This window comes from Salarias fasciatus, chromosome 19 (assembly GCF_902148845.1).
Source record: "Salarias fasciatus chromosome 19, fSalaFa1.1, whole genome shotgun sequence".
NCBI lineage: Eukaryota > Metazoa > Chordata > Actinopteri > Blenniiformes > Blenniidae > Salarias > Salarias fasciatus.
In genome coordinates this window covers 6,174,655-6,197,579 of record NC_043763.1, presented here as the reverse complement: position 1 = coordinate 6,197,579, position 22,925 = coordinate 6,174,655, and the positions used below count along the sequence as shown (strand labels likewise).

Below are 22,925 nucleotides of genomic sequence, written 5' to 3'. Positions count from 1 at the left end.
CCGCTAAACCCCGATGAGAGTTAAATATGGAAACTTATTTCGGCTTGGAAAAATAAAGACGGAAAGTCATCTGCGATCAAATGTATGTCATAATTCTGAACCTGCAAGTGAAAATCCTGATATAGCAGCTCAATTTATGAGAAAAAAACATGAATATTATTGCCAAGTTTTAAAGGATAACATATATTTTACACTCAAAGCCTTTTTTTTTTAATCTCCAGGGAAGAGTTTATGTTTCCCCATTGACTGTCATTAAATCTAAGCGTAAAACTCAAAACATTGAAAGTACGACTGGACTTTTAATGTCTTTGCAAAAAAAAAAAAAACTAAAATAAATGTCATAAATGTCAGACTATGTGATCACTGACAAAGTGTAATTCTTGTTTTGTGATTTTGTTGAATAGCTTCAATAAGCTTAGAGGGTATTTCCACGATAATATTAAAGTCGATAAATTGATGAATTGAACTCTTCACAAAGAGACTCTTAAATGAAATGGTAGCTGGTGGCTTTGGCCAAAGGGTTTCAAATGAATTCTAATTATGGGAGTACTTAGTTACAACTTTTTGAAAGTAGATGATTAAATGATCAATGAAATAAAGCTTTAGTGAAATTACTTACTTGAAAAAGTAAGCAAAAATGTTACTTAATTATCTGTAATAATTTAAAAAGAAAAAGAAAATTGGATTATTTGACTGCTAAATCTAAATCATAACATGTCAAAGGTGCTTTAATAAGTCATAATGATTAAAAAAATGGTAAAATGTTGAGATATGAATGTTATAACTTAATAACAGTCTCAATTTTGAGTATTCAAAAGTGATTATTCCCATTGCTGTAAAAAAAAAAAAGGGGGGGTTGCAATAAAAATAGAACAGACTGCATGCTGCTGCACCTCTGCAGACTCCTCTATTTTGCATGGGCACTGTTTGAAATACTCACTTCAAAGTGAGGCGACGTCTCTGGAAGGAAAGGAAGGAAACTTTGCGTTGCCCCGTGCACGTGGATGCAGGCCGTGCAGATAGGAGGTTAGGAGCCTGTAAACACAGCGGCTGCGTCTGTCACACTTAACCGGCCTGGACAAAAGCTATTCTCCCAGGGTCTGTCTGCAGCACATTAGAGAGAGAGCCTGCTTGTAGTGTGTCTCCAGTGCTGTAAGGGAGAGCTATGGATTTTCTGTCCAAGTCGCTGGCTGCTTGCTTTCATGGGATGAGCTTTTAATCAGTCGTGCCAGAGAGGATACATTATTATGGTGCAGTTATGCCGTGTTATATTATGATGGGGTGAGGCCGCGGATCATGTTGCCTATCATTTACTGAATAAATTTCAGCTGCTGCAGTAGTCGTCGGGGAAAATTTACAGTAGAGCGTATGGGAGCTCACTGCCGGGGAGGCGGCTGCATGGCGGCATCTCCCTGTGAGGTGAAAGGTGCAGTGTGTGACATGAGTCATGTCAGACTTGTGCAATAGGTGACAGGAGTGAGTCAACCCAGTTTGAATTAAGTTCATCACTTTTGTGTGTTTTTATTTTTCAGTAACGTTCTGAAAATGATGTCCCTTTACATGGAAATCCCAAAAATGTTGAAAACAATGTTGTTAGTTTGTTTCTTGTAAACATTAATAATAATAGCAAGACAAGTATGGACAGATATGTGGACAGATGGTGAAGCTGGATTGCTTTTACAGCAGATTGTCAACTATAAAACTACCAATTCTCAGGAGAATACAGACTGGGAGTCATGACACTCTGGAGGCAGCCATTGTTGTCATTGTTCATCCTCTCCATGTGCAGAACAACTATTTACTACAGCCTTGGTGCACATGCTCAGTAGCATTTGAGAAAAGTTGCATTTTCTGTTTACATGTGAACTTGTTTCTAAAAAGTAGGCCCAAAGCGCAATTAAAGCTTTACAGTTTTCACTAAAAGAGTCGTGTAAATGGGGCCTTTTCAGTCTGAATTAATTTTTCTGGTTGAATATTCTTGTAGCATTAGCACATGGTCTACAACCCCGCTCTGTTTATTTTAGTCAAAGAATAAACATGGACTGAGAAAAGTGGATTATAAATGTATCTACTCAACAAGAATAACATTTAGACTCAAAGAAAAGCCTTTGATCACACGGTGTAGTTTATGGTTGAATAGCATCATAGCTGTTTTCTTTTAAAAGCTGAAAATATGATTTCTTAAAAAAAAAAAACAAAAAAAAAACTAAATACTGTACCTTTAAAGTCTGCTTCTCCAGTAGCACCATGTGAATGAAGGGCAGCTCCACTCCCATCAGGCCTCCTGGGGATAAACCAACACCTCCTCCTGCCCACAGCTGCACATGGTGGATTTAACTTGCTAATGAGTCAACCACCAATCCCCAAGTCATTCATCAAAGTCTGCCCCGTGTGTGAAGTGGATCCCATCATCATCATGATACTAGATTAGGTTTACACCCATCCCTTCCTGCACAGGGATTCTGGGAGAACTCTCCTGGACAATGATTAACATTTGAAGCCACATGCAGGATTTGCTCATAGTAATTTATGACTAGTAGGTGTGGTAAAAAGAAAACCAGCAGGGAGAAGTTTAACCTCCGTCACTTTAACTCAGTAATATAGCAACAATGTGATGTCTGAATCATTGAAATGTACACTGGTTATAGAATATATAATGCAAATTATATAGTAATTATATAGCAGTTTTTGCACTAAAGCAAACCATGCTTCCCTTGCATGCCCCCTGCTGACTGCAGCACGATGATCCTCATCAGTATAGACAAAACCAAACAACTACAACCCTTTGTGAGATGCTTAAACAGGTTTATTGAAGCATGAAGTGAAAAGACATTTACTCAAACTGAGACTAAAAGTCCTGTGAAAATACTCCAGTGGAAGTTTGTCTTCTCACTGTTAAAAAGAGCAAAAAAAAAAAAAAAAAGATAGCAAACACATAAAAAGCACTATTCTTAGTAACAATGCAATTGGAAAAAAGCTGAAGAACAAAAGTTGAGAGTGAAGCAGCAGCACACAGACGTGTTTCGCATCAAGACAAAAACAACCATGAAGCCTTTTCTGCACAATTTACACAAACTCTCAATGTTTAACTTATTTTGTCCACTGATTCAATTTGTACCGGATCCAAAATAGTGTCTCCTGTTCAAAAAGTCTCCAAAAAGCTTCTGTCTTTCACCAACAGGAGGAATGGGATATTTACAACAAACATCATCAGTCCTTACATGATACTCGCGGGAAAGTCTGCTCAAAATGAAGATGAAAAATCTTGAACAGAAAAAACTTTTTTGTGTTGAGGATCAGTTTCCAGCGCTGGCTCGAGCCTTCTGAGCTTCCTGTGCCATCCTCTTGAAGTAGCGGTCAGCTCGCAGTTCCTCCAGGCAGAACTCTGTGGCTCCGCCGAGCAGCAGGTCTTTACAGTACATGCTCTGCTCCTGCAGTTTTCCTGATTCGGCCTCCTTCTGGTGCTGATGACGCTCCTGTAGTCTCTTCAGAGGAGTTTCCTCTCTGGCCAGCTTACGCGCCGATAAGACCGTGTTCACCGCCGGGTTGATCTTACATGGCGTCCTGAGGGAGACATGCTCTCAGTTACAAGTCATTCAGGTAACTTCATTATTCATCAGTCTGGTTTGAAATCAGGCTAAACACTAACCCTATATCACAGACAAGAGACACATAGTATAGTTTTTTTTTGTTTCATTTGATATACTTTGAGTAAATAGTTATATTAAAATATTTAATTAGATCATTTATTTAATTATTTTCTTTAATCTATAATTGTTATAAAGATTTTTTTGAAGTCTTTTTGTTGTGATTGCAGAAATAGACAACAAAAATTACTTCCTCTTAATTCTGAGATGTTGCCACTCACATTGTTGGAGGCTGATCCGACTCCTCAACGAATGGTTGGAAGGTGGGTTTCGGAGGCGGTGGAGCCATAATAGTGTGTCCAAATTTAGATTTCTGGGGCATCTATGAAATATGAGGAGAAAACGATCAAAATTAACTGCCTCTATAGTAATAAATACACATTTAAATCAACTCAGTATAGTTCCAATGGTGTTTTTTTTCCCCTTTACCTTTACATCACACCATTTTTCAGCCTTCTGGTCATTCTCCTTCCCCCTTGATGTGGGAGGAGCCACCCAGGATTCAAGCTTTGGCTCAGAGCAACCTGTAGTCTGAGTTTTGTTCTCATCAAAGATCACCAGCCGACTGTTTGAGGCGCTGCCAAAGACGGGGGCACCGTGGGACTGCAGGCCTCCAGAGATATCTATCCACAAATAAATTGGAAATTAAACATTATTTTCTCAGAACAACGCTGAGCTTAACTCAGCTTGGCTTTTCACAACAGCTTCTGTTTGCTCACGTTTGATAGCCCGCCCAGTTCTGTTGATCGGGGCGATGGCCTTCTTCTTTCCTCTGTGCTTGAGGTCCGCCAGTGAAGCTCTCTCAGGTTGTTTTTGCTCATCTTCACTACTGTCCTCGTCTATTTTCATCATGGCCTGCCGGGACACACGTGCCTGTAGCGCTCTACGAGTAAAGACAAGACTGTATTAAGAAATACTTTCTGACTTGGACATTCATCTAAAACTATACCAAATAGATCCATACTTGTGAAACTGGAGAAGCTTATCATGTGGCTCTGCAAAGTTCTTAATTCCATCTTGGTAGACCAGGTCTGCTTGCCGATAGTTGCCCTGATTCTCATACTCTTCAGACCAGGCGATGTAAAGGGATGTCTGTTTCACTCCGATTCCCTGAGCTTGCATGTACCTGTAAATATCCATCGGCTCTGCGCAGGTCTCCGCCTGATGACATATCACATACAGGCAAGACATGAACTATCCAGGCTGCATTACTTTTAAAAATAGAAAACCGAAATAGTCAAGGTAAAACGTACAAATTTGATCCACAGGTCAACATAGCGAGAGTCGTTGGAGTATTTCTTATCCTCTGTGAATCTGGTCACAACCCGCTCCAACAATGTGGCAAGGTGGCTTTCTTTTCCTCCCTGAGGGAAGGTTTGCTCGGTCCATTTGATATACCTGTGGAAACACACCCATGTTGGAATAAGGGGAGGATTTAAGAGCTGCCCTCATGAATATACTTTAGTGTTTGCATATTTCACTCACCGATCCCAAACACTAAGCGGATCATCACCATCGTACATACGCAGCTCAGACTCAAAGGCCCTGGAAAAAAAAAAGTCACAAACCTCCTTCTGCAATGTAAAATCTACAGGGAAAACATTTCAAAACAGTTGTTATTCATCACATTGAACAGCAATCATAATCCATACTGTCTCTGCTGGTTGATGACAGAGCTGGGTCCATCTTGTTGACTGAGTGCCTGATGTAAGGCCGATATCGCTCTGCCTCGCCTCAGTGGCTGGATGTTTTCTTTGCTCAGCTCCCAGTCCACATCGCCTCCCTCTGCCATTGTGGAAATAAATACCCAGATACCTACAGAAAGGTGCATATCAATATGTTCATGAGCAATGTCGACATTATTTTCAGTATATTATGACAAAAGGCAATATTTATATGGAATACAATAACTTTACAGCACCTTTTCTTAGGTTTGCATACAATGTTATCTCCACTTTTTCCTCTGTTCATTCATACTGATGCCAAACTGTGAAGCTCCACCTCTTCCAAAAGCCACACGCACAACAGCAAATTGTGATAAAATTCATTGATCAAGTTATTACCAACCCTGAAAGTTCAATCACCTGTTCATTTCGTTCTGTAAACGTAGTTTTTGCAGCTTCCACATCCCTCTTTTGAGAGAAGCTCGACAGACAGCTAGCATACAGGCTAACGTCTGCTGCAGCGTGTCCCACGTTATCTCAATAGAACGAACCTTCACATGTCACACATGCAAGAAACACATTAATATACTTTTAAAAACCTGTATTTCATACCGTCTCCGGAGGCGCTTTGTCTGTTTGGTGGGTTTTTTTTTCAGCTTTTTGGAGCTGAAGCGTCGGATATCTTTGAACGGTTGTCTCTGTGTTTTGAACGAGGCCGCGAGAGCTCGAGGAGGCCGCTGATTGGATGGTCCGCAAACAGGATATCGTAGGTTTACGTCACCTCGCGTATTCCGGTTTACTTCCGTGTTTTGGTTCTCAGAGGCGAGGCGGAGAGTCTGAAATCCAACTGTACAGACAGCTGTAACGAAAAGATCACAGAGACGCGTTTATTTACACACTCGGCCGCTCAGGCCAACACCAGCCAAAGCAGCGTCTCATGACTTTATTCTCCGGTTAAAATGGACAGCCGCTGCTACTGCTGCGCCTCAAAGTTTAGTCTCTTCAAGAAGGAGGTAAGCCCCCCCACCAGCAAATGTTATCCTCTATAAAACGTGTAATCAAAAAAAAAAGCCTGGCGTGTTCTGCAATGTGTTCGCAGCTGGGGTGTAAAAACTGTGGCCGCTCGTTCTGCTCCAGCTGTTTGACTCTCAGTGCTGTGGTGCCTCGCTGTGGCAACACCCAGCAGAAGGTCTGCAGGCAGTGCCACGGCAATCTGACAAGGTAAACTTCCACTCCTGATTAGAAAGGGGCTGTGTCGTGATTTATGGGAGCACTACTGTCCAGCTGAACAGCCATATAAATGTACAATTAATCCCTAGACTCATATCTACCTGGTATAAGCTCATAACAGGCTGGTATGAGAGATTAGAAGTGTTGTTTTTTATGTATTTTGTCTGATGTGCTATCATTGTTCTATGTGGGTGTGTAGTGGACTAGCCTGAGCAGTATTATCCGCTCTTTGTCGCAGGGCAGCCACCTTGCCATGGGCAATGGCAGGGTGCTCCCTGGAGAGGTCTCCGCTCCATTGCAGAGCAAAGACAGAGACAGATAACTGTACACACCCATATTCACCCCTATGGGAAATTTAGAGTCATCAGCTAATCTTACATGCATAATTAGGGACTGTGGGAAGAAACCCCCTACACACAGGGAGAACATGCAAACTCCACATAGGAAGGCAGGTTTGGTATTTGAACCAATGATTTTATCTCTGTGAGGCAAAGGCAGTAACCACTGCACCCTAAACTCTTTGTATTCATTGTATTATGTGATTGAGTGGTGTAATATATCTTCTGTTTTTTTTTTTTTTTTTAAAAAAAACATTCGTTTTCCATTTAGTGATTGTCGTTAGGGTGACTGTGGAATTTGAATGCTCTTCACCCTGAGTGGGTTTTCCTGGAATGCTGTGCTTTCCTTCAAAAGTCCAAAATATGCATTTGACGTGACTCCTTAATTGCTCTAAGATGTGAATGAGCGTGTATGATTGTCTCTCTGCATTTGCCCTGTGACGGAGTGATAATTTGTCAAATGTTTATCTGTAAACATTATTGTTTATTCTCTTGTCATCATTTTTAGGGGGGAATCTTCAAATGATGCTGGAAGATGGTCACCTCCTGAAAATTACAAAAAGTCAGTATATAATATAATTCTGGATGTAAAAAAAAAATTATGATTCCAACAGGTTTGTAATATCATTAGTGTTTTTGTTTTCCATAGACGGGTTGCTGCGCTTGAGGCCAAACAGCATGGACAGCCGAAGCAGCCTGGTGTATCTGGAGGGAGTAGAAACGGCAAAGTAGGCCATCAACCAGCCAAAGGCTTGAGCAAAGATCAAGCTATCGCTGAAAGACTTCAAAAACTCAAAGAAGACACTACACCAAGTAATGAAATTGTTTTTATTTGCAGATACCATTCTGATTTTTTTTGACAAAATGACTAATAAAGCTTCTGTGAACTTGTTGTCATTCATTTAGAGTCCATCCCCTCTGATAGAGAGCTGGAGTCTCGCCTCGCCGCCCTGAAAACTCCCAGCCAGCCAGTTCCTTCTTCACAGGACATGGAGGACCGACTGGCCGCTCTACAGGGTCGACCTCCACCGTCTCAAGCTCCTCCGCGTGTGAGCTCCATCCCACTGATTGTTACAACTCAGTGAGAGCTGAACTTATTTGTGTTTAGGAACTCTAAATGCAAAAGAAGTGTATTCATCAGTCAGGCACATTATGATCCTGTCTAGTGTTTTAAATAAACAAAAACATAATTGTGTGCTCAACAGGTGCATCAGCCCCCAGATCGAAGGACCCAGACTGAACAAGCCAATGACTTGATTACTCAAATGACGGATGAAGTTTCCATTGACAACCAGCAGTCAAATCCCGAAAGCAGTAAGATGTTACTGTTGTCAGTAATCATGCAGTCATATAAAGTGTTATGGAGTCATTGTACTTATGAAATGATTGAGTTCTGATTTTACAGCTAATGTATTGTCTTCAGTGCGACTGTTGAAAGCTTTTATTTCCCGTGCAGCAGGAGGCGGTTTCATGAATGACCTCAACAAGGGGGAAGGGGGGACCCTGGACGAGAATCTAGATGAGAACGACGGTGCGGCCAAGCAGCTGGATGCCGAGAAAGACCGCGTGCTTGAGGAGGCCATGGAGGAGCTGAGGAATGAGCGGCATTCCCAGGATCAGATCCTCCACATGGCCAAAAGGCTGGCACAGCTGAAGGGGCAGGACCCAAATAAAGGTACACAACACACGGTTACTGGAACACCGCTGATGTGATAGTTTTATATCACAATATCAGAAAATGTGAAGCATCCTCACATCCTTTGACTTTGTATTCCACTCTTAGTTACAATGGAGGACTTCCAGCATCCTGACAGTGAAGAGGAGACTGAGGAAGAGGCTGTGAAGAGAGTGTTAAAGCAGGTAATGCGGATGATCATAAAACGGATATAATGGGTTTGTTAGTAAATGCATTCGCTGTTTCTCCATAACAGTATCAGCATCTGCTTGGAATGGTTTAAGTCCTTCTTCTTCCTGTTTGTGCACTACAAACCGTGACTCATAATGTATCGTTACACCTTCCTGTCAGATATAACTTCACCTTCTACAGCAGTTGAGCTTTAGCAGCTGATCTGTTTGCCTCGTACACCCCATACACTGACAGGATCTCTGATGAAGAGATGATCGGTGTTAACCATCTCACCTGTCCGTGGTCATGATGTTATTCTTGATCTAAACATGGTACGCTGACAGGCTGTGCTGAGTTAAGCAGTTAAGATAGCCACAAGGGGTTGCTGTTTTTCTATTTTAATTATTAGTGAAATGAACAACAGATATGTTCTGAGCTTTAATTCTTGCCTGCAGCTCTCAGAAGAGGCGGCGCTGGATGAAGCCAGTGGATATAACATCCCGCTAGAGCAGAGGGGCCCGAAGAACACAGAGAAGAAGAAATCCTCAAAGAAAACGGTACTAATAAACACTCATACACAGCTGATTTTTTCTTATAGCTATATTGAGTTTTTTTAACTTTTTTTTTTTAATGTGTTGTTTTAAAGAACCCAGCTCCTGCATCCACAAGCAGATCTGTGCCAGCTGCTGTCGCGCATCAGTCGTCAGACAGCGACGACGAAGAGCTTCCCTGGTGTTGCATCTGTAACGCCGACGCCACCCTCCGCTGTCACACCTGCGAGGGGGACCTGTACTGTAACCGCTGCTTCAGGTGATTCAGACGCAACGGGAACTCCTCCAGACTTGACTTGCAGAAGAGCTCTGCATGGAAACGTTCTGTCAGTCCCAAGAAGGATGTCTGTGATCACGAATGCACGCCATGACCTAGATAAATAGTCAGCCTGCTGCTGCCATACTGTTAAGCAGCCTGAATATAAAGTATTTAGTCTGATGAATTATCAATCCGCTCTCTATTATCTCCCCAGGGAAGGCCATGATAAATATGACAGGATGGAGCATCGCACGAGTAACTACACAGCCCCGAAGAAGAAGAAGAAGACGTGATAGCGATGGGATGGTGCAGGTGTTTGCCTTATCAGGCCGTGGTTAATCATCACCATAAGAATTGCTCTTTAGCCTTACGTGACCTTTTATTGTTTTTTTAAAATGGAAACTAAATGCTACCTGGTGTCTAACGCAAAGCAGCAGCCGTCATGAATCAATTTGACCCACAGGACAGAAAACAGCTGCCTTCGTTCACTTATGATGCTGATCTGAATGAGCAGAGCTCACAGCGAGACCGTTTAGTGAATCTTACAAATCAGAGGTCAGATAAAAATACGTTTCCATCAGGGGTTTTCACAGTGTGGGAGCGCAGCTCCTCTCACAGCTTGAACCACATTCTTTGGTATTTTTTGGTTGACTTCCTCGTATATTTCGCATTTTATTGCTAATATGTCATTACTAATTGCATTTGAGATTGATAAATAATAAAAATCATCAATCTTTTTGGACTAGCGAGATGCATTTGATTTTTAATATTAGCTAAGTCTTAACTGTTTTAATTGTTACAATTAGTAAGTAAAGTTTATTTATAGAGCACTTTTCTCAGATAGAATCACAAAGTGCTGTACAGAACAAGGACATTAAATTATTTAATCACCAAGCAGATTCAATTATTTTAACTCTAACAATGAATCCCATTGTAAAAGGTGGATGTTGTATAAAATGATACGTAAAAGTAATCGAAACAATTGTTCGATCCTGATTTATCTCTGTGAACAGGAGAAAAAGAAGACATGCTGTTGAAAAGGTGTCCTCATCTCTCACGCTCTGAAAACCACTGATTTCCTTAAACGCAATAAAATATGTTTAATAAGCCCAACTTCTGTTATTTTTGTGGAATGTATGGGGAAGTAGAACATCTGAAGTGGTTTCTAGACAGTGGTGATATTTTTAGCGTCTAGCCAAACAAGACATGTTAGGGTTTTGTTTTTTTTTTATGTCTGTTGTCCTACTTCCTCGTGGAAACAAAAGCTCATCTGAGTTCACTTTGCGCCTGTCACCGTTTGATCGTCGTGAAGTTTTTAAAGCGCAGGAAGCAGACGCACCGTGAGCTCATCTGGGATGATGTGCAGTCTCAGACTCCCGTCAACCACAGAGGAGTCGGTATAAAAGGATTACTGAGGGCTTTGTTTTCCTTTGGCAGCCTCTCTTGTAATCTATGTTTGGCTGCAAGTCTGACATAAGCGCGATGCTCTTGCCCTTATGTGTAATGTTATTATAGATATATAAAAAAAAAAAAAAAAAAATCACAGTGTTCATCTTGGTGTTATTTTTAACACCAAAGCCCTTTTTCACACAGTCAAACATATGATTAAAATATCTCCGTGGTTTGGCAGGCCTTGATGGAAGTGTCGTCTCAGAGTGTGGATGACTCCAGTGTCAGAAAGGCGGCGTTGAGCAGTGAGAAGAACAATAGAAATGCCTGTAATGGAACCCTCGGCCGGAGGACCCCCTGTGTACGACGGAGAGGAGGCCGGAGTGCAGCTTCATCAGCGTGCATTACTGTCCAGCTAACTGAGCAGAAGCCGTAATTACACTCTCCTCCGGGGGCTGGCTCCATTAAGGCTTGTGTTGGAGGCTGTTACTGTGTTTCTGGCCATGTCATACACACACCACAGACAGGAAATGGACGGGGGGTAATGGAGACACACTTAATGGAACATCCTGCTGCTGATTTCACTGTGTTTACTCCTGTACTTGACATGCAGACGTCTCCTTTGTTCCCATCACTCTGCTGAAAAAAAAAAGTATGCTCTATAGGCAGAACCTCGCTTTCTGGGAACAGCGAGCTGTCGGCTCCTGTGTGGGAACGCCTCACAGCTGTGTGTCAGCCGTCAGACCGAGTCGATCAATGGTGACGGTCTGTTACTGCTGTAGTAAAGCAGAATTGTGGTAGCGCAGTAGTTAGGATGGTTTTGTAAATAGGTGGATGTAATGGACGCGTTAGTATTTATCAGTAATGTGTGGGAAGTGAAACAGCCACAGTGTTTTTTGCTTTGAGGGCATACACTCTTCCACTAATTGTTTCTCGCATAGAATTAAAGCCATGCAAATGCCTTTTTAAAGTGTACTGCAGTAAAGTTAAAGGCAGCAATACTGAAGCTCACTCAATAGCGGTGACCAACATGAGGCCTGCTGACCCAAGTCGGCTCATGAGGGCACAATCCAACCTGTGATCTGACTCCAGGAAGTGTGAGAATCACACAAAAGACAATAAATGCAGTTTTAAGATTAAAAGTGACTGCTGGTCTCAATTTGTCGCATTGTCAAACAAACAGCTTTGTTTTGCAAATCTTCCGCTTTATTTCGACAATACTGTTATCAGAACAAAAATATTTATGTACATAAATAGGTAACTGAAAATGTACAGTCTTCCACAAAAAAAAGTCCATCTGAGTAATAGTTGGTACAACTTTTATCACATGTACATTATTGGTATGTTAATTGGAGACAAAATGTTTTATTAGTCCATAGATTAAAATAATGATAATAATAATAACAATAAAAAAATCAATTTGAAAAAGCGACTCAGGAAGCAGGCAGGAAGGAGCCCCCCCCCCGAACCACCGAGCATTCAGGCATCCAGACGCAGACAGGAGGAGTCTTCATTCTTAATTTGACCTATAATTATTTCTTCGAGGGACCTGACAGTTTACGTAGACCTTTTATCCTGTAGAGCAGCCCGTTGATAAAATCCTGCAGAGAGAAGGCGTATCTCCATCATACTGTTTTTTCACGTCATGTTTTTACTGTTTTTCCAAAGCTTTTTCACTTACAGGCGCACGACAAAAACATTTCATATCATTCAAAAGTTAATTGTCTTGTTATTTTTACACTCGCATGAAAAAATGTGAAAAATATAGTGTATCTAATACACTGAAAATCACTGATGTTTCTCTCCTTGAATTCCATTATGGAAACAAATTAACTCTCCAAGTGTATCTTCGGGTTTTTTTTAGATAAACCCACAGCTGTTTGTTTCCACATGTAGTTTCACTCAAATGTTGAAAGAATTTCTGTCTCACCTCTTTTGGCTTCCCGCATTCCTGCAGCAACTCCTGAGGAAGACAACAAGCAGAAACAAGCTCATGAACGCTTCCTACTGCAAACACTGCGCCACTGGAGTCTAGTGCTCCTTCAAGTTGTTGCCCAACATGCACATAATATATGTACACTATGAGGGGGCAACATGTTAAATTTGTTAAAGTTTTGTTTGCATCATTGCAACGTGGTATAAAAGTGTCATTTAAAGTTGGAACGTGACTCTTACGTGCAGTCGGGTTCGTTGTCCCTCGTCCGGCAACTCCAGGAGCTCGTCGATGTCGATTTCTAACTCTGGGATTTCTTCCTCCTGTGACAGCGGAGAGAGAAATGGGTTATGGACAGTGTTTTCTAATTACCGCAGTGGTCATCCGTCCATTCCTGCAGGCAGTGACAGCTCTAGTAAATCGCACTGTTCAGTGTGGGCGTCCACATGACTGAGCACGGCCACTCACCACACTGAGGAAGTGAGATTCTTTAACAAGCGGTTGTACTGTCATGCTTTAAAACACTGACATATTACTTTTCTTAGCAGTAAATATTCTCAGTTTGCGGTGTTGATTTCTGGGAATAAAGATGTGATTGATTTGATGGTCCAAGCTGAGGAGCTCAGGGGTATGAGGAAAGTGCAGGAGGCCGTCTTGCCACATGCCACCTTCAGATTTCATGGCTGGTTTAACCTGCTGGCGTTTTTGCTCAGCCGTTACCCAGAGATTATTTCCAGTTTAAATATTTTCTAGAGCAGTGGATTTCAAAGAGTGAGAGGATGAGATGCCCTTCCCCCCCAACTCACACCCTCACAGAGCTTGAAACACTTTGCTGGACCTTAAATCTCAAACTTCACAGGCTTCCCTACCAAGTATTAACTTTCTGTTGTATGTCGTACTTTGCATTTTTAGACACTATTGATAATGAGATCCATAAACACTGAAAGGATATTACAGATTAGGATTTAAAATGATTAAGTTTCCCACCTCCACATCTTAAAAATTGCTGTACTAGACAATATATATTCACAGGACGGCCTAACTGTCACACATGATGTCTGCTTCAATTAAACTGATAAAACACTGTATTAATGAAATTAACCAAATCCACACTAAGCTTCTTATTCAATTAGACAAAGTCGACCTTAACCAAACAATCAACAGGCATCGCGTTAAAGCCAGCCTCGTAAAGATTGTTAAACACAGCACACTCTCCGCTCATCAGCAGTAAATACAGCTGAGCGACGAAGCTCTTCATTTCTTCTGACGACATGTTTTCAGAGGGCAGGAGGAGTGCTGGCCGACTGGACGGATCCTGGTTCCTGAACGCGGAGATATCTGGCGTCAGCAGGTGTACGCGCACGCCCTGACAAGTGAAGCCTCTTTTCACGGGGAACATTTTCCGGTTGGGGAGTTTTCACGGGTGGAGAGGACAGGACTCGCGCTGCTTTCTAGATGAGAAGAGAGCTAATCAATGTGGAAATGCTGAGTGGCGGAATAGATGGGCCCACCTTCACAGTCCCCTGTGCCCCTCTAATTGATACATGCTGCCAGTTTGGGCCCTGCACGATTCTGCTGATGTCTGCAGGAGAGACGCAGGGGCTTTTTTTTGTTGGGTTTTTTTTTTCTATACTGTACATTTCTATACTGTGGAGGTGGAGAGAGTGCACAAAATTTGTACTCTACTGTTAAATTGCATAAATTGTTTTCCATTACAAGTGAATGTATTTTTTTAAATGCATCTAACTCTGTTGTTAAAGCAGACATTTGACTGCTTTAACAACAGTCCCTTTAAACTTTAAGATTAAACATAAAAAGACATAAAAACAAAAAACCCACAGAAACCATTGGAAGCAGTGGTTGTAATCCACTGCGCTCTCTGCCTCTGCAGCGAGGCCACACAGAGCACCCATGAATATCGATAAGAGCTGCTTTCACACAACTGAAAGAGCGTGATGCTTATGGGACCCCTACTCTAACGTTTCTCGGTGTTTGTACGCAGCCATGGTTTTCACTTTGGAGAGAGTTACTTTGGCTGTAAGAGGAAAACAACATTTTAACGAGGCCTCTGGGCAGGATGTCTTACAGGCACTTTTTGAAGTTAAAAGCAACAGATTGAAATGAATGCTGGCACTAGTATTAGAATTCATGAATACTGAAGTGGTTTTCTGATTATCACAAATGAACCTCGTCTAAATAAGCAGTTATGATAAAAATGACCTCTTGATTCCAGAAAGCTTCACCATGATCATGAGTTGATCCACTGCTGTCATTGTGCTTCTTCTTTAGCATGCCGTTAGTGGAAAAACAGTATGAAACTGATTCCTGAGAGATCCGGCCATATTTTATATTGATTTATACATCCTAAGGCTGCAGGGACTGGAGCTGATCACAGCTGACCATGGGAGAAGGCAAACAAAAAAACAAAAAAAAACAACAACACAGGACAGGTCACCAGGGGAGAACATGCAAACTCCACCCTGAGAGTTTGGAACTGAGTCAGGTGTTTCCTGACTAGAGAAGAGCAGTGACCACTAAACCACTACGCCATGTGCAGCATTCCTGAAGAATAGTCCGATAGTTTGAATTATTTTGGATTACAGTTGGCATAAATATGATTGGTAAAAGTTATGTCCAGAGGGCTGAGAAGCTTTAACACAGCTTCTGAAATCACTACATATTTAACTTCAAATTAAATAATTCTAATGGTTTTCATTTCAAGTGAATAGATGGAATTCTGAGGCTGATTTGGTGGAAAAAGTCCTACCCAGAAAAGCATGTAAACTGTGTGATTGCAGCTGGTTCACTTCAACATCCTGTAATTTTATTTTTATGTAACCAGTTGTGCTAACAAGCAGCACAAAGTGTTTCACAAACAATGCAAACACAATAATAAAAAAAAATAAGATGAGTCAAACAAGCAAACTCCACTTATACCTCCATAAAAATTCACTTACTCCTCCTCCTACAGCTCCCATTAATACTAATACTCCTCATTACATAAAACCACTATCACCACTTTTACCACTCAACAACTACTAATGCTATTATTTCTATTAATACCACAACTATCACTATAATTCCAACAATCCTCAACCCGTTCAGCTGGACTTGGTCAGAGGATGTTTCATGCTTTCTCCATCTACACCTCCCAGTATTCCCACTACTACTTCTACTGCTGTTCGTACTGGAAGCTTTGTGAAAACGCCTTTATTTCATTTAGTTAATTTCAAAAGTTCATCGGGTTTGCACGAACTGGGATGTTTCTCTAACAGCGGGGCTGCTGCATTAAGGCTCCGTTGTTCCATTACTTTTGTTTTGTGAGCAGCCAGCAGCACATTAGGCTTTTTATCGGTTACAACTTGAAACGGGCTAAATTAAACTTCCTGTAGTTTCCTGACATATTAAGCTTGCAGAGTTCGCCGGCATGCCATTCTACGAAACATTAACATCGAGCACAGTGTGAGTTCATTAAACACGCCATGTGTTTGCTGCAGAGGAAACTGTGCCCAGGAAAACGTGTCTGTGTGGAGAAGATGCTGTTGTATGTTTAACTTATCAAGTCCTACACTTTTCCTGCCGGAGGCACGAGCTGCCCACATACCAAAATATTCATTAACTTTACTGCGGTGGTGCAGCATAGTTGAAAAGAGGAAAACAATGTGGGAAGATCTGAATCGGGGGTCGTAAAACACGTGGCCCGTGGACCAAAACTGGCCTGCAAGAAGGTCCAGTACGGCTTTATGAAAATGCAGCGTCTGAAATTTGCAGAGTAATAATTGTGTCATGTGATGTGCATGTTAGATTTGGCTTGACCGAGGCCCCATGTGCATGAAAACATTTTTAAGCGAAAATGCACAACTTTGAGGTTTCGAGGTCTGTCTTCGAGTAACCCCAGAAAATGCAATTTTTTTCTGAAACAGAGTAATGGAGGTGCACACCGCAGTCGCAGTGGTTTTTAAGCACACGTGCGAGTAGATCAACAACTATAATAATGGAAGAGCCCAGGGGAATGTTTCTGCTGCACACTCTTTTATAATTACCCATGTTTTCTCTCACCAACAGTGCACAGATAGTCCACCATCATCTGGATCTGAAATGTTTACGTTCTGCGGTGTTTGGGCGGTTGGACCACAAAAAACAGAACAAACTACAGCCTTAACATATAAACTACATTTTTCAGTACTGTGTAGACAACGCCTAAAAAAAAAAAAAAAAAGGATTTGTTAATAAATGAAGGTTTTACAACATCTTCTGACTCATCTGAGATCATTCTATTGTTCAGATATGACAATTACTTTTGAAAAAAAAAAACTTTTATGGGATTATACCTTTAGACAAAGATCGCATGTCATGAGTAGAAATTGCTCTTAATGTCATAGAATAGTCAACTTTTCTAAAAAAACGAAATCGACCCTTTGGGTCAATCCACACCAGTCCAGAAATCACTTTAACTTCCCAAGAATAACCAAGAACTGCTTTTCACACCTTTATCTAGTTTACCTTTTTGAAAAAAGGTGTGAAGTCTACAAAGACAGCGGGTCTTGCAGTCCGAGGCAGCGCGTGTATGAATTAGAGATGTCGCTAAATAATTCAGGCGGTGACACAGGGGACTGATGGTAAATGCTTCCACGCGGAAGACTCTAAGAACCAACAGAGTAACCTTCCCCTGAGCCCATGCAAAATTCAGTACTCTGGTCAGCGCACATGGACAAGACAATGCTAATTCCACACTGATACAAATATCTATTGGCCTTAAAGATGCGCCTCATTTTCTTCTGTGAAGGCGTTTGTAGAATTATCCTTCGTCAGTTCATCCAGCACAACATTGCATCTAAATTGTTTATGTGCTGCATATTTACAGTTATGTTGGTACCACAGTGAAAAAGGCCAAACTCTGCAGATGTGGAATAATTGTATGTTTCTGGGACAAGATCAAAAGAGCAGATCTGTTGTTGTTGTTGTTGTTGTTGTGTGCATGTCCCAGTTTCCACTAATGTGACTCATTCCACCCTCAGCTTCACAGGCATATTAACATGGAAGGAAGCTTGTGAGTAAATCAAAAAAAGAAGTATTGAGAAAAGTGATGTTGTAATACCTGAATACAGCTGTAATTAAAATATGTTTTTAAGGCTTCCAGGCTTATTCCTGACGATCCCTACTGATAAAGAGATGCTCCCTTCCCGTCACTGCAATTTCCCTAAACCACTTCCTTGTCAGCCATCAGTTGTGCGTGCATGCAGCCATACGCACATGGTTTATTGGTAGTGTAAGGAGACGCCTTGCCTCGCAGAGAGCTGCCTGTGAGCCATCGAGAGCGAAGGGCTGGTGCACGGGCTGAGGCGTAACACCTCGTCTCTGCCCTCTCTGGCAGGAAACAAAAGCGGCGCCGTCACCTGATGTGCGTCGTCATAGGAAGCTCGTGCTCGCGATCAGACACCCCTAATTTCCCTGTGCCACGCTCTGCCTCATGTGGGCGAGGAGACATCTGTTGCCATGGTTTCTCCTCTGAGAACGCCAGGCGAATCAATATGGAGCCTCTGACATAAGTGGATTATCTCCCGCCGAACAGGAGTTATGAAGGTTGTGTTGTTATGGATGCTCCTGTCTGTGGACTCTGGCTGATGTCTCACTCTAATCCTTTTATATACACACACACAAGGAGACAATTCATAAAATACATCATGGAAATATTCAGAGCGTGTGTGCTGTAAGCTCTGTGCTTTCACCAGCTAGTCCTTCTGTCTTAAAAATCATTATTCATTCTGATTTGAGTGCGTACTTTTTATTTTGTATAGTTATCAACTGTGTGTGATTGGAAGTGTTAGTAAACAACAAAACAAGACACCCACATACACACACAGACACAAGAAAGATGACATAATGTCCAAGATGCCACCATAATACCAGGACAGAGAATGTAATGTAATGTAAATACATTAGAAACATATAAATATCCTCTGTGTTGATGTTAGTCGTTCATTCTGTCTTTCTGTGAGGATTTATTCCGGAGTTACAGTTTTTAATTGCTCCGGCGCTGTCACGCTGTTTGCTCCTGTCGTTCCATTAGAATCTGAGCCTTACAACTTCACACTGTGCAAGCCTATTATGTAATTGCCTGCATTGTTAATGCCTCCATATGGCAGCCATGTGTTTGAAATGACGGAGGCGCCTCACTCAGGTCGCAATGTGCTCGCAGATGCTTCCTGGTGACTTCGGTATTGCCTCTGTAAAATAATGTCATCAGTGAGGTGGAACACCGTGGAGCGCTCTCCACAGCTGACACTGCAGTCAGGCTCATGACACATGAGGGCACTCCTGAAGCACAGCATCCTGCCCCCTCCAGCACCCTCTCCCCCGCAGATAGCTATAATTTCACATACATGATGGATAACCCGCCACAAGCGCCTATGCAGCGGCCGGCATCCAGCACCGAGCGGTGTGTGTGTGTGTGTGTGTGTCAGTGGGAGCCGGTCCTGCCTTACCTCGCAGTCAAACAGCAGGTGCAGCTGCTCGTCGATCCACTCCTCGATATCCAGCCTCCTCTGCAGGTCCTTGCGGTTGTATTTGACAGTCAGCTTGCCCAGCTTGCGGGGTCCCGGCTCGTCCGCTTTGTCCGGCGTCTGGAACATCACCCTGGACTGGGTGCTCGGCTCTGACGCCATGGCTGCCACGGCCTCGGGAGAACCGTGGAAACACACAAGAGCTGTTGCACACACTCACACAGAAGCAGATCCACGGGCTCTGGCACGATCGTCCTGCATACAGCGACTCCCCTGCTCTGCTTCTGCTTTTCCAGTGGGCTGCTGTTCCCACGCGTATCTCCTGGTATCTTGTTGAGTGTTGGTGTTCTCCCTCTGCTGAACACTGGCTCTGGCTCCCTGCTCGTCCTCGTCCTCTCTCTCTCTCTCTCTCTCTCTCCCTTTGCCTCTCCAAAGCTCACTGTCTTGCTCTCTTTTCCTCCTCCTCTTGCAACACCCACTGGCTGCACTATCAGGAGGACTGTAATGAGATATGGCTCTGTGCGCGTGTGTGTGCATCTGTGTGTGTGTGTGTGTGTGTGTGTGTGTGTGTGTGCGCAGCCGTCACAGGGTGTGTTTGCTTTCGACTTTCTTCCTTTGTCTTAAAGCAGGTGGGAAGGAGATCATAGGTCAATTACAACAATAAAAGAAGGGGAAAGGTTTAAAGAGCAACCTGCAATCAAGTTAGCAGTATTACTCCCACGGAAAACATGTGATGCAGTGGTTAGTACTCGAGAAAATATCCCCAGTTGGAGTCGGGGCTTGGACGGCCTTGAGTTTTGAGGATGTGTGAGTTACAACAATAGTTGTGTCCCCCTTGACAGGTGATGCAGGGCTCCTCTGGTGTAGTGCCCGCATCGTCCCCGATGACGGGCCTTATCAGGCGCACGTTTAATAAGCCACCAAGTGGAATTGGCATCCTTGGTTACGCAGCCATTAATAATAGATGACGATCAGAGCGGTATTTACGGCTGTTCAGAAGTCCAATCTCAAATAAATTCCTGAAACCACGAATGTTTGAGGAGTCAAGCATCAACAGTCCAGAGGTCAAAAATTCATAGTAGGAAGGGGGCAGTGCCAAATGATTACAGGTGAGACGCAAGAGACAACGGGCCGCAGAGTTTCCACAGATCCCATTACGATATGAATAATGGGGTTCAGTTTTTTGTTTTGGCAGGGACGATCCATCAGCCATGGCCGTACGCGTTCACCCACTGATGCACCGTCTGTTACAAACACTGAATTATTGAGTGGCGACAGCGGCTCACCTTTCCAGGCAAACAATTTCATTCATCCCACCCTGTGCTGCTCAGTTCTGCACCGGCAGGTTGTCTTAAAAAAAAAAAAAAAAAAAGAAGAAGAAGTGGGGGGCAGGGGGTGTGGACCAGAGAGCTCCAGGGGCCGAAGCTCTCTTTGGCCGACGGTAAAATATGTGACCATTAAGTAAGAAGAATTTCAAATATTAACTCTGCTCCAATTATAATATGGCTTTGATCGTAACTCAACCACTCCTATAAGCGAGCCCGTCTGCATTTCACAATCTGAGGGAATATTTCTGGCTTCCTGCTGGTGATAGTATGTGTCACCATAATGCGATGAGTCAGTGTGTGAATCAGCTCGGTATCACTACAACTACGAAAACGATCCCAACTCCCTCTGATTGATCTGATAAGACATGCCACTTTATTGCACAGTATCTGAAGAATGATTAAACGATAGATACGTTTTTCAATATTGTGAAACATGAGGAGTGAAGTCGCACCTGCTGCTTCAGCTGATGAGATTATACTGCCACCTTGTGGAAAGCATTCAAAGAAATGTAACTTTCCAACATGAAGGATTAAAGACTGAGCAAACATGTTATCAGAGGTGGAAAAAGTACAGAAAATGTGTTTGTATTAATTGCACATTTTTATTAGCTACAAGCAAAATGATTAAGGCAAAAACTAATTTTCACAAAAAACTTAATTTCCAACTATATTTAGTGATAAATTAGCATTTTAATCCAATTTAAATGTATGAGATATTGATGCTTCATATCACAGTATATTAATATCACACAATGGTAAACAGATATGAACATAAAAGGAATTTTATCAGTTCCCAGAATAAAATTACTGGCTCCAAAATGAAGCTAAAAGCTGTTCCATATGAATTGTGGGGATTTGGGTGTAAATTGTTCTTAAATGTAAGTGAAATTATCATGAAAGTATGTGTACCCCTAAATACTAAGTAAATACTTGTAATCGTTTGCTTCCACACCTAATCATTGCTTTTTATTACCATATTACCACCATTTAAAGCTTCCTGGATTACATCAATTTACTCACCTAAAGGTATCGTATTTAAGTAAACTGGTATACTTGGTTGACTTGAAAAAAAAATCCAATAGTAAAATAGTTCGATGAAAGCAAAGAAAAATATAATACCAATAATTGTTATTTGTAGAGTAGGAAAATATGTTTCCCATTAAATTAACTTAGAATTCTGTTTGCTGTCCACCAAGACTTCATGTGCAACCTCTTAAGCAAGATAGAGAAGAACATAAACTAACAGACCAATGGAAGCCTTTATTACTAAATCTTGTACTCTCTGTGCCAATTCCTACCTGCAACCTGATTCCAAATGATCTGGATCCACCCCTGCTTTCATGTGTTATTTGTGAATTAGTGATATATGTATTTTTTGCTTTCACTGTGTTGAAAATGTATGATTGTGATTTTAGATTTTTAAAAATATTAATAAAACAAAATAGAGTTTCTTTGTATATCATTTTATTAAAGAACATAGGATTTTTTTGGAGACTTTTTGAACTTTTAGTAACCTCTGTAAGTAAGTGTGGCCAGAGCCTTAGTCTCAGTTATTTTTTGATATTTGCTTCTTTTTTGAAAATAAATACGTGACCATGAAACAAATTTAGTGTACTGTAGTATTAAATGCACAAATGAATGATTTAATTAACTTAATTTATGTGAGACATTATATTTCAGTAACCTGTCAAGTGAAAAAGTTCAATGTGAGGACTGATCTCTGGTTAAAAAAAAAAAAAGAGCGTTGATTGCTGCAGCCAAGAAAGGAATCGCCAGGAAATGATGAAGGGAGGACTGACCTGCCCTGAGGAACTGAACTGACACAATAGTGGTGATCTTTAACATGGAAAGACTCACATATAAACTGAGACTGAAACAAGCTCAACACCAAATGAGAAAAATAGACAACATATCTATCTCACAACAAAGACGCTAATGGAGATTACACTAAGATATTATCTCTACATTGCTCTTGCATAAGATTTGTACCTTGCTGACACTGTTGTTCTTTATTTCCTTTTGTAAAAACAATAAAGAATTGAGTGTCAAACAAAAATCACTAACTTACTTCATCGTGAAGATAAAAAAAAAGTACAGTTCTAATGTTAGTATACATATCTGGAGAGTAATGTAAAAGCTAATTAGTTCCACTGCTTCTCTAACAGTTATTGAAAAATACAATGATTTTGTTGAGTGACAATATATTCTTTAATAATATATCAACTATCTAACATCTG

At 41.6% G+C, this 22,925-nt stretch overlaps 3 protein-coding genes across 5 annotated transcripts; 1 reads left to right on the top strand and 2 right to left on the bottom strand.

Moving 5' to 3' along the window:
* Positions 1 to 2,865: 2,865 nt before the first annotated feature.
* On the bottom strand, positions 2,866 to 6,030 carry bub1bb (BUB1 mitotic checkpoint serine/threonine kinase Bb). Its single transcript, XM_030117070.1, has 9 exons — positions 5,924 to 6,030; positions 5,300 to 5,462; positions 5,133 to 5,192; positions 4,901 to 5,045; positions 4,612 to 4,808; positions 4,367 to 4,530; positions 4,077 to 4,270; positions 3,869 to 3,969; positions 2,866 to 3,564 (listed from the first exon to the last, which is right to left on the bottom strand). The coding sequence occupies exons 2-9, from the start codon at positions 5,437 to 5,439 to the stop codon at positions 3,297 to 3,299; spliced, it is 1,269 nt and encodes a 422-aa protein (XP_029972930.1). The 5' UTR covers positions 5,440 to 5,462; positions 5,924 to 6,030; the 3' UTR covers positions 2,866 to 3,296.
* Positions 6,031 to 6,105: 75 nt separating this feature from the next.
* On the top strand, positions 6,106 to 11,049 carry zfyve19 (zinc finger, FYVE domain containing 19). 3 transcript variants are annotated; one of them, XM_030117575.1, is made up of 11 exons: positions 6,106 to 6,324; positions 6,411 to 6,532; positions 7,388 to 7,441; positions 7,529 to 7,692; positions 7,786 to 7,928; positions 8,085 to 8,193; positions 8,342 to 8,554; positions 8,663 to 8,739; positions 9,181 to 9,282; positions 9,372 to 9,535; positions 9,750 to 11,049. In XM_030117575.1, the coding sequence occupies exons 1-11, from the start codon at positions 6,271 to 6,273 to the stop codon at positions 9,826 to 9,828; spliced, it is 1,281 nt and encodes a 426-aa protein (XP_029973435.1). In that variant the 5' UTR covers positions 6,106 to 6,270; the 3' UTR covers positions 9,829 to 11,049. The 3 variants fall into 3 exon arrangements, with proteins under 3 accessions (XP_029973435.1, XP_029973434.1, XP_029973433.1); XM_030117574.1 differs by having other exon boundaries at positions 8,339 to 8,554; XM_030117573.1 differs by having other exon boundaries at positions 8,336 to 8,554.
* A 1,394-nt stretch (positions 11,050 to 12,443) lies between these two features.
* Positions 12,444 to 19,769, bottom strand: ppp1r14d (protein phosphatase 1 regulatory inhibitor subunit 14D). Its single transcript, XM_030117677.1, has 4 exons — positions 19,343 to 19,769; positions 13,100 to 13,180; positions 12,855 to 12,887; positions 12,444 to 12,525 (listed from the first exon to the last, which is right to left on the bottom strand). The coding sequence occupies exons 1-4, from the start codon at positions 19,520 to 19,522 to the stop codon at positions 12,457 to 12,459; spliced, it is 363 nt and encodes a 120-aa protein (XP_029973537.1). The 5' UTR covers positions 19,523 to 19,769; the 3' UTR covers positions 12,444 to 12,456.
* Between the last annotated feature and the right edge of the window lie 3,156 nt (positions 19,770 to 22,925).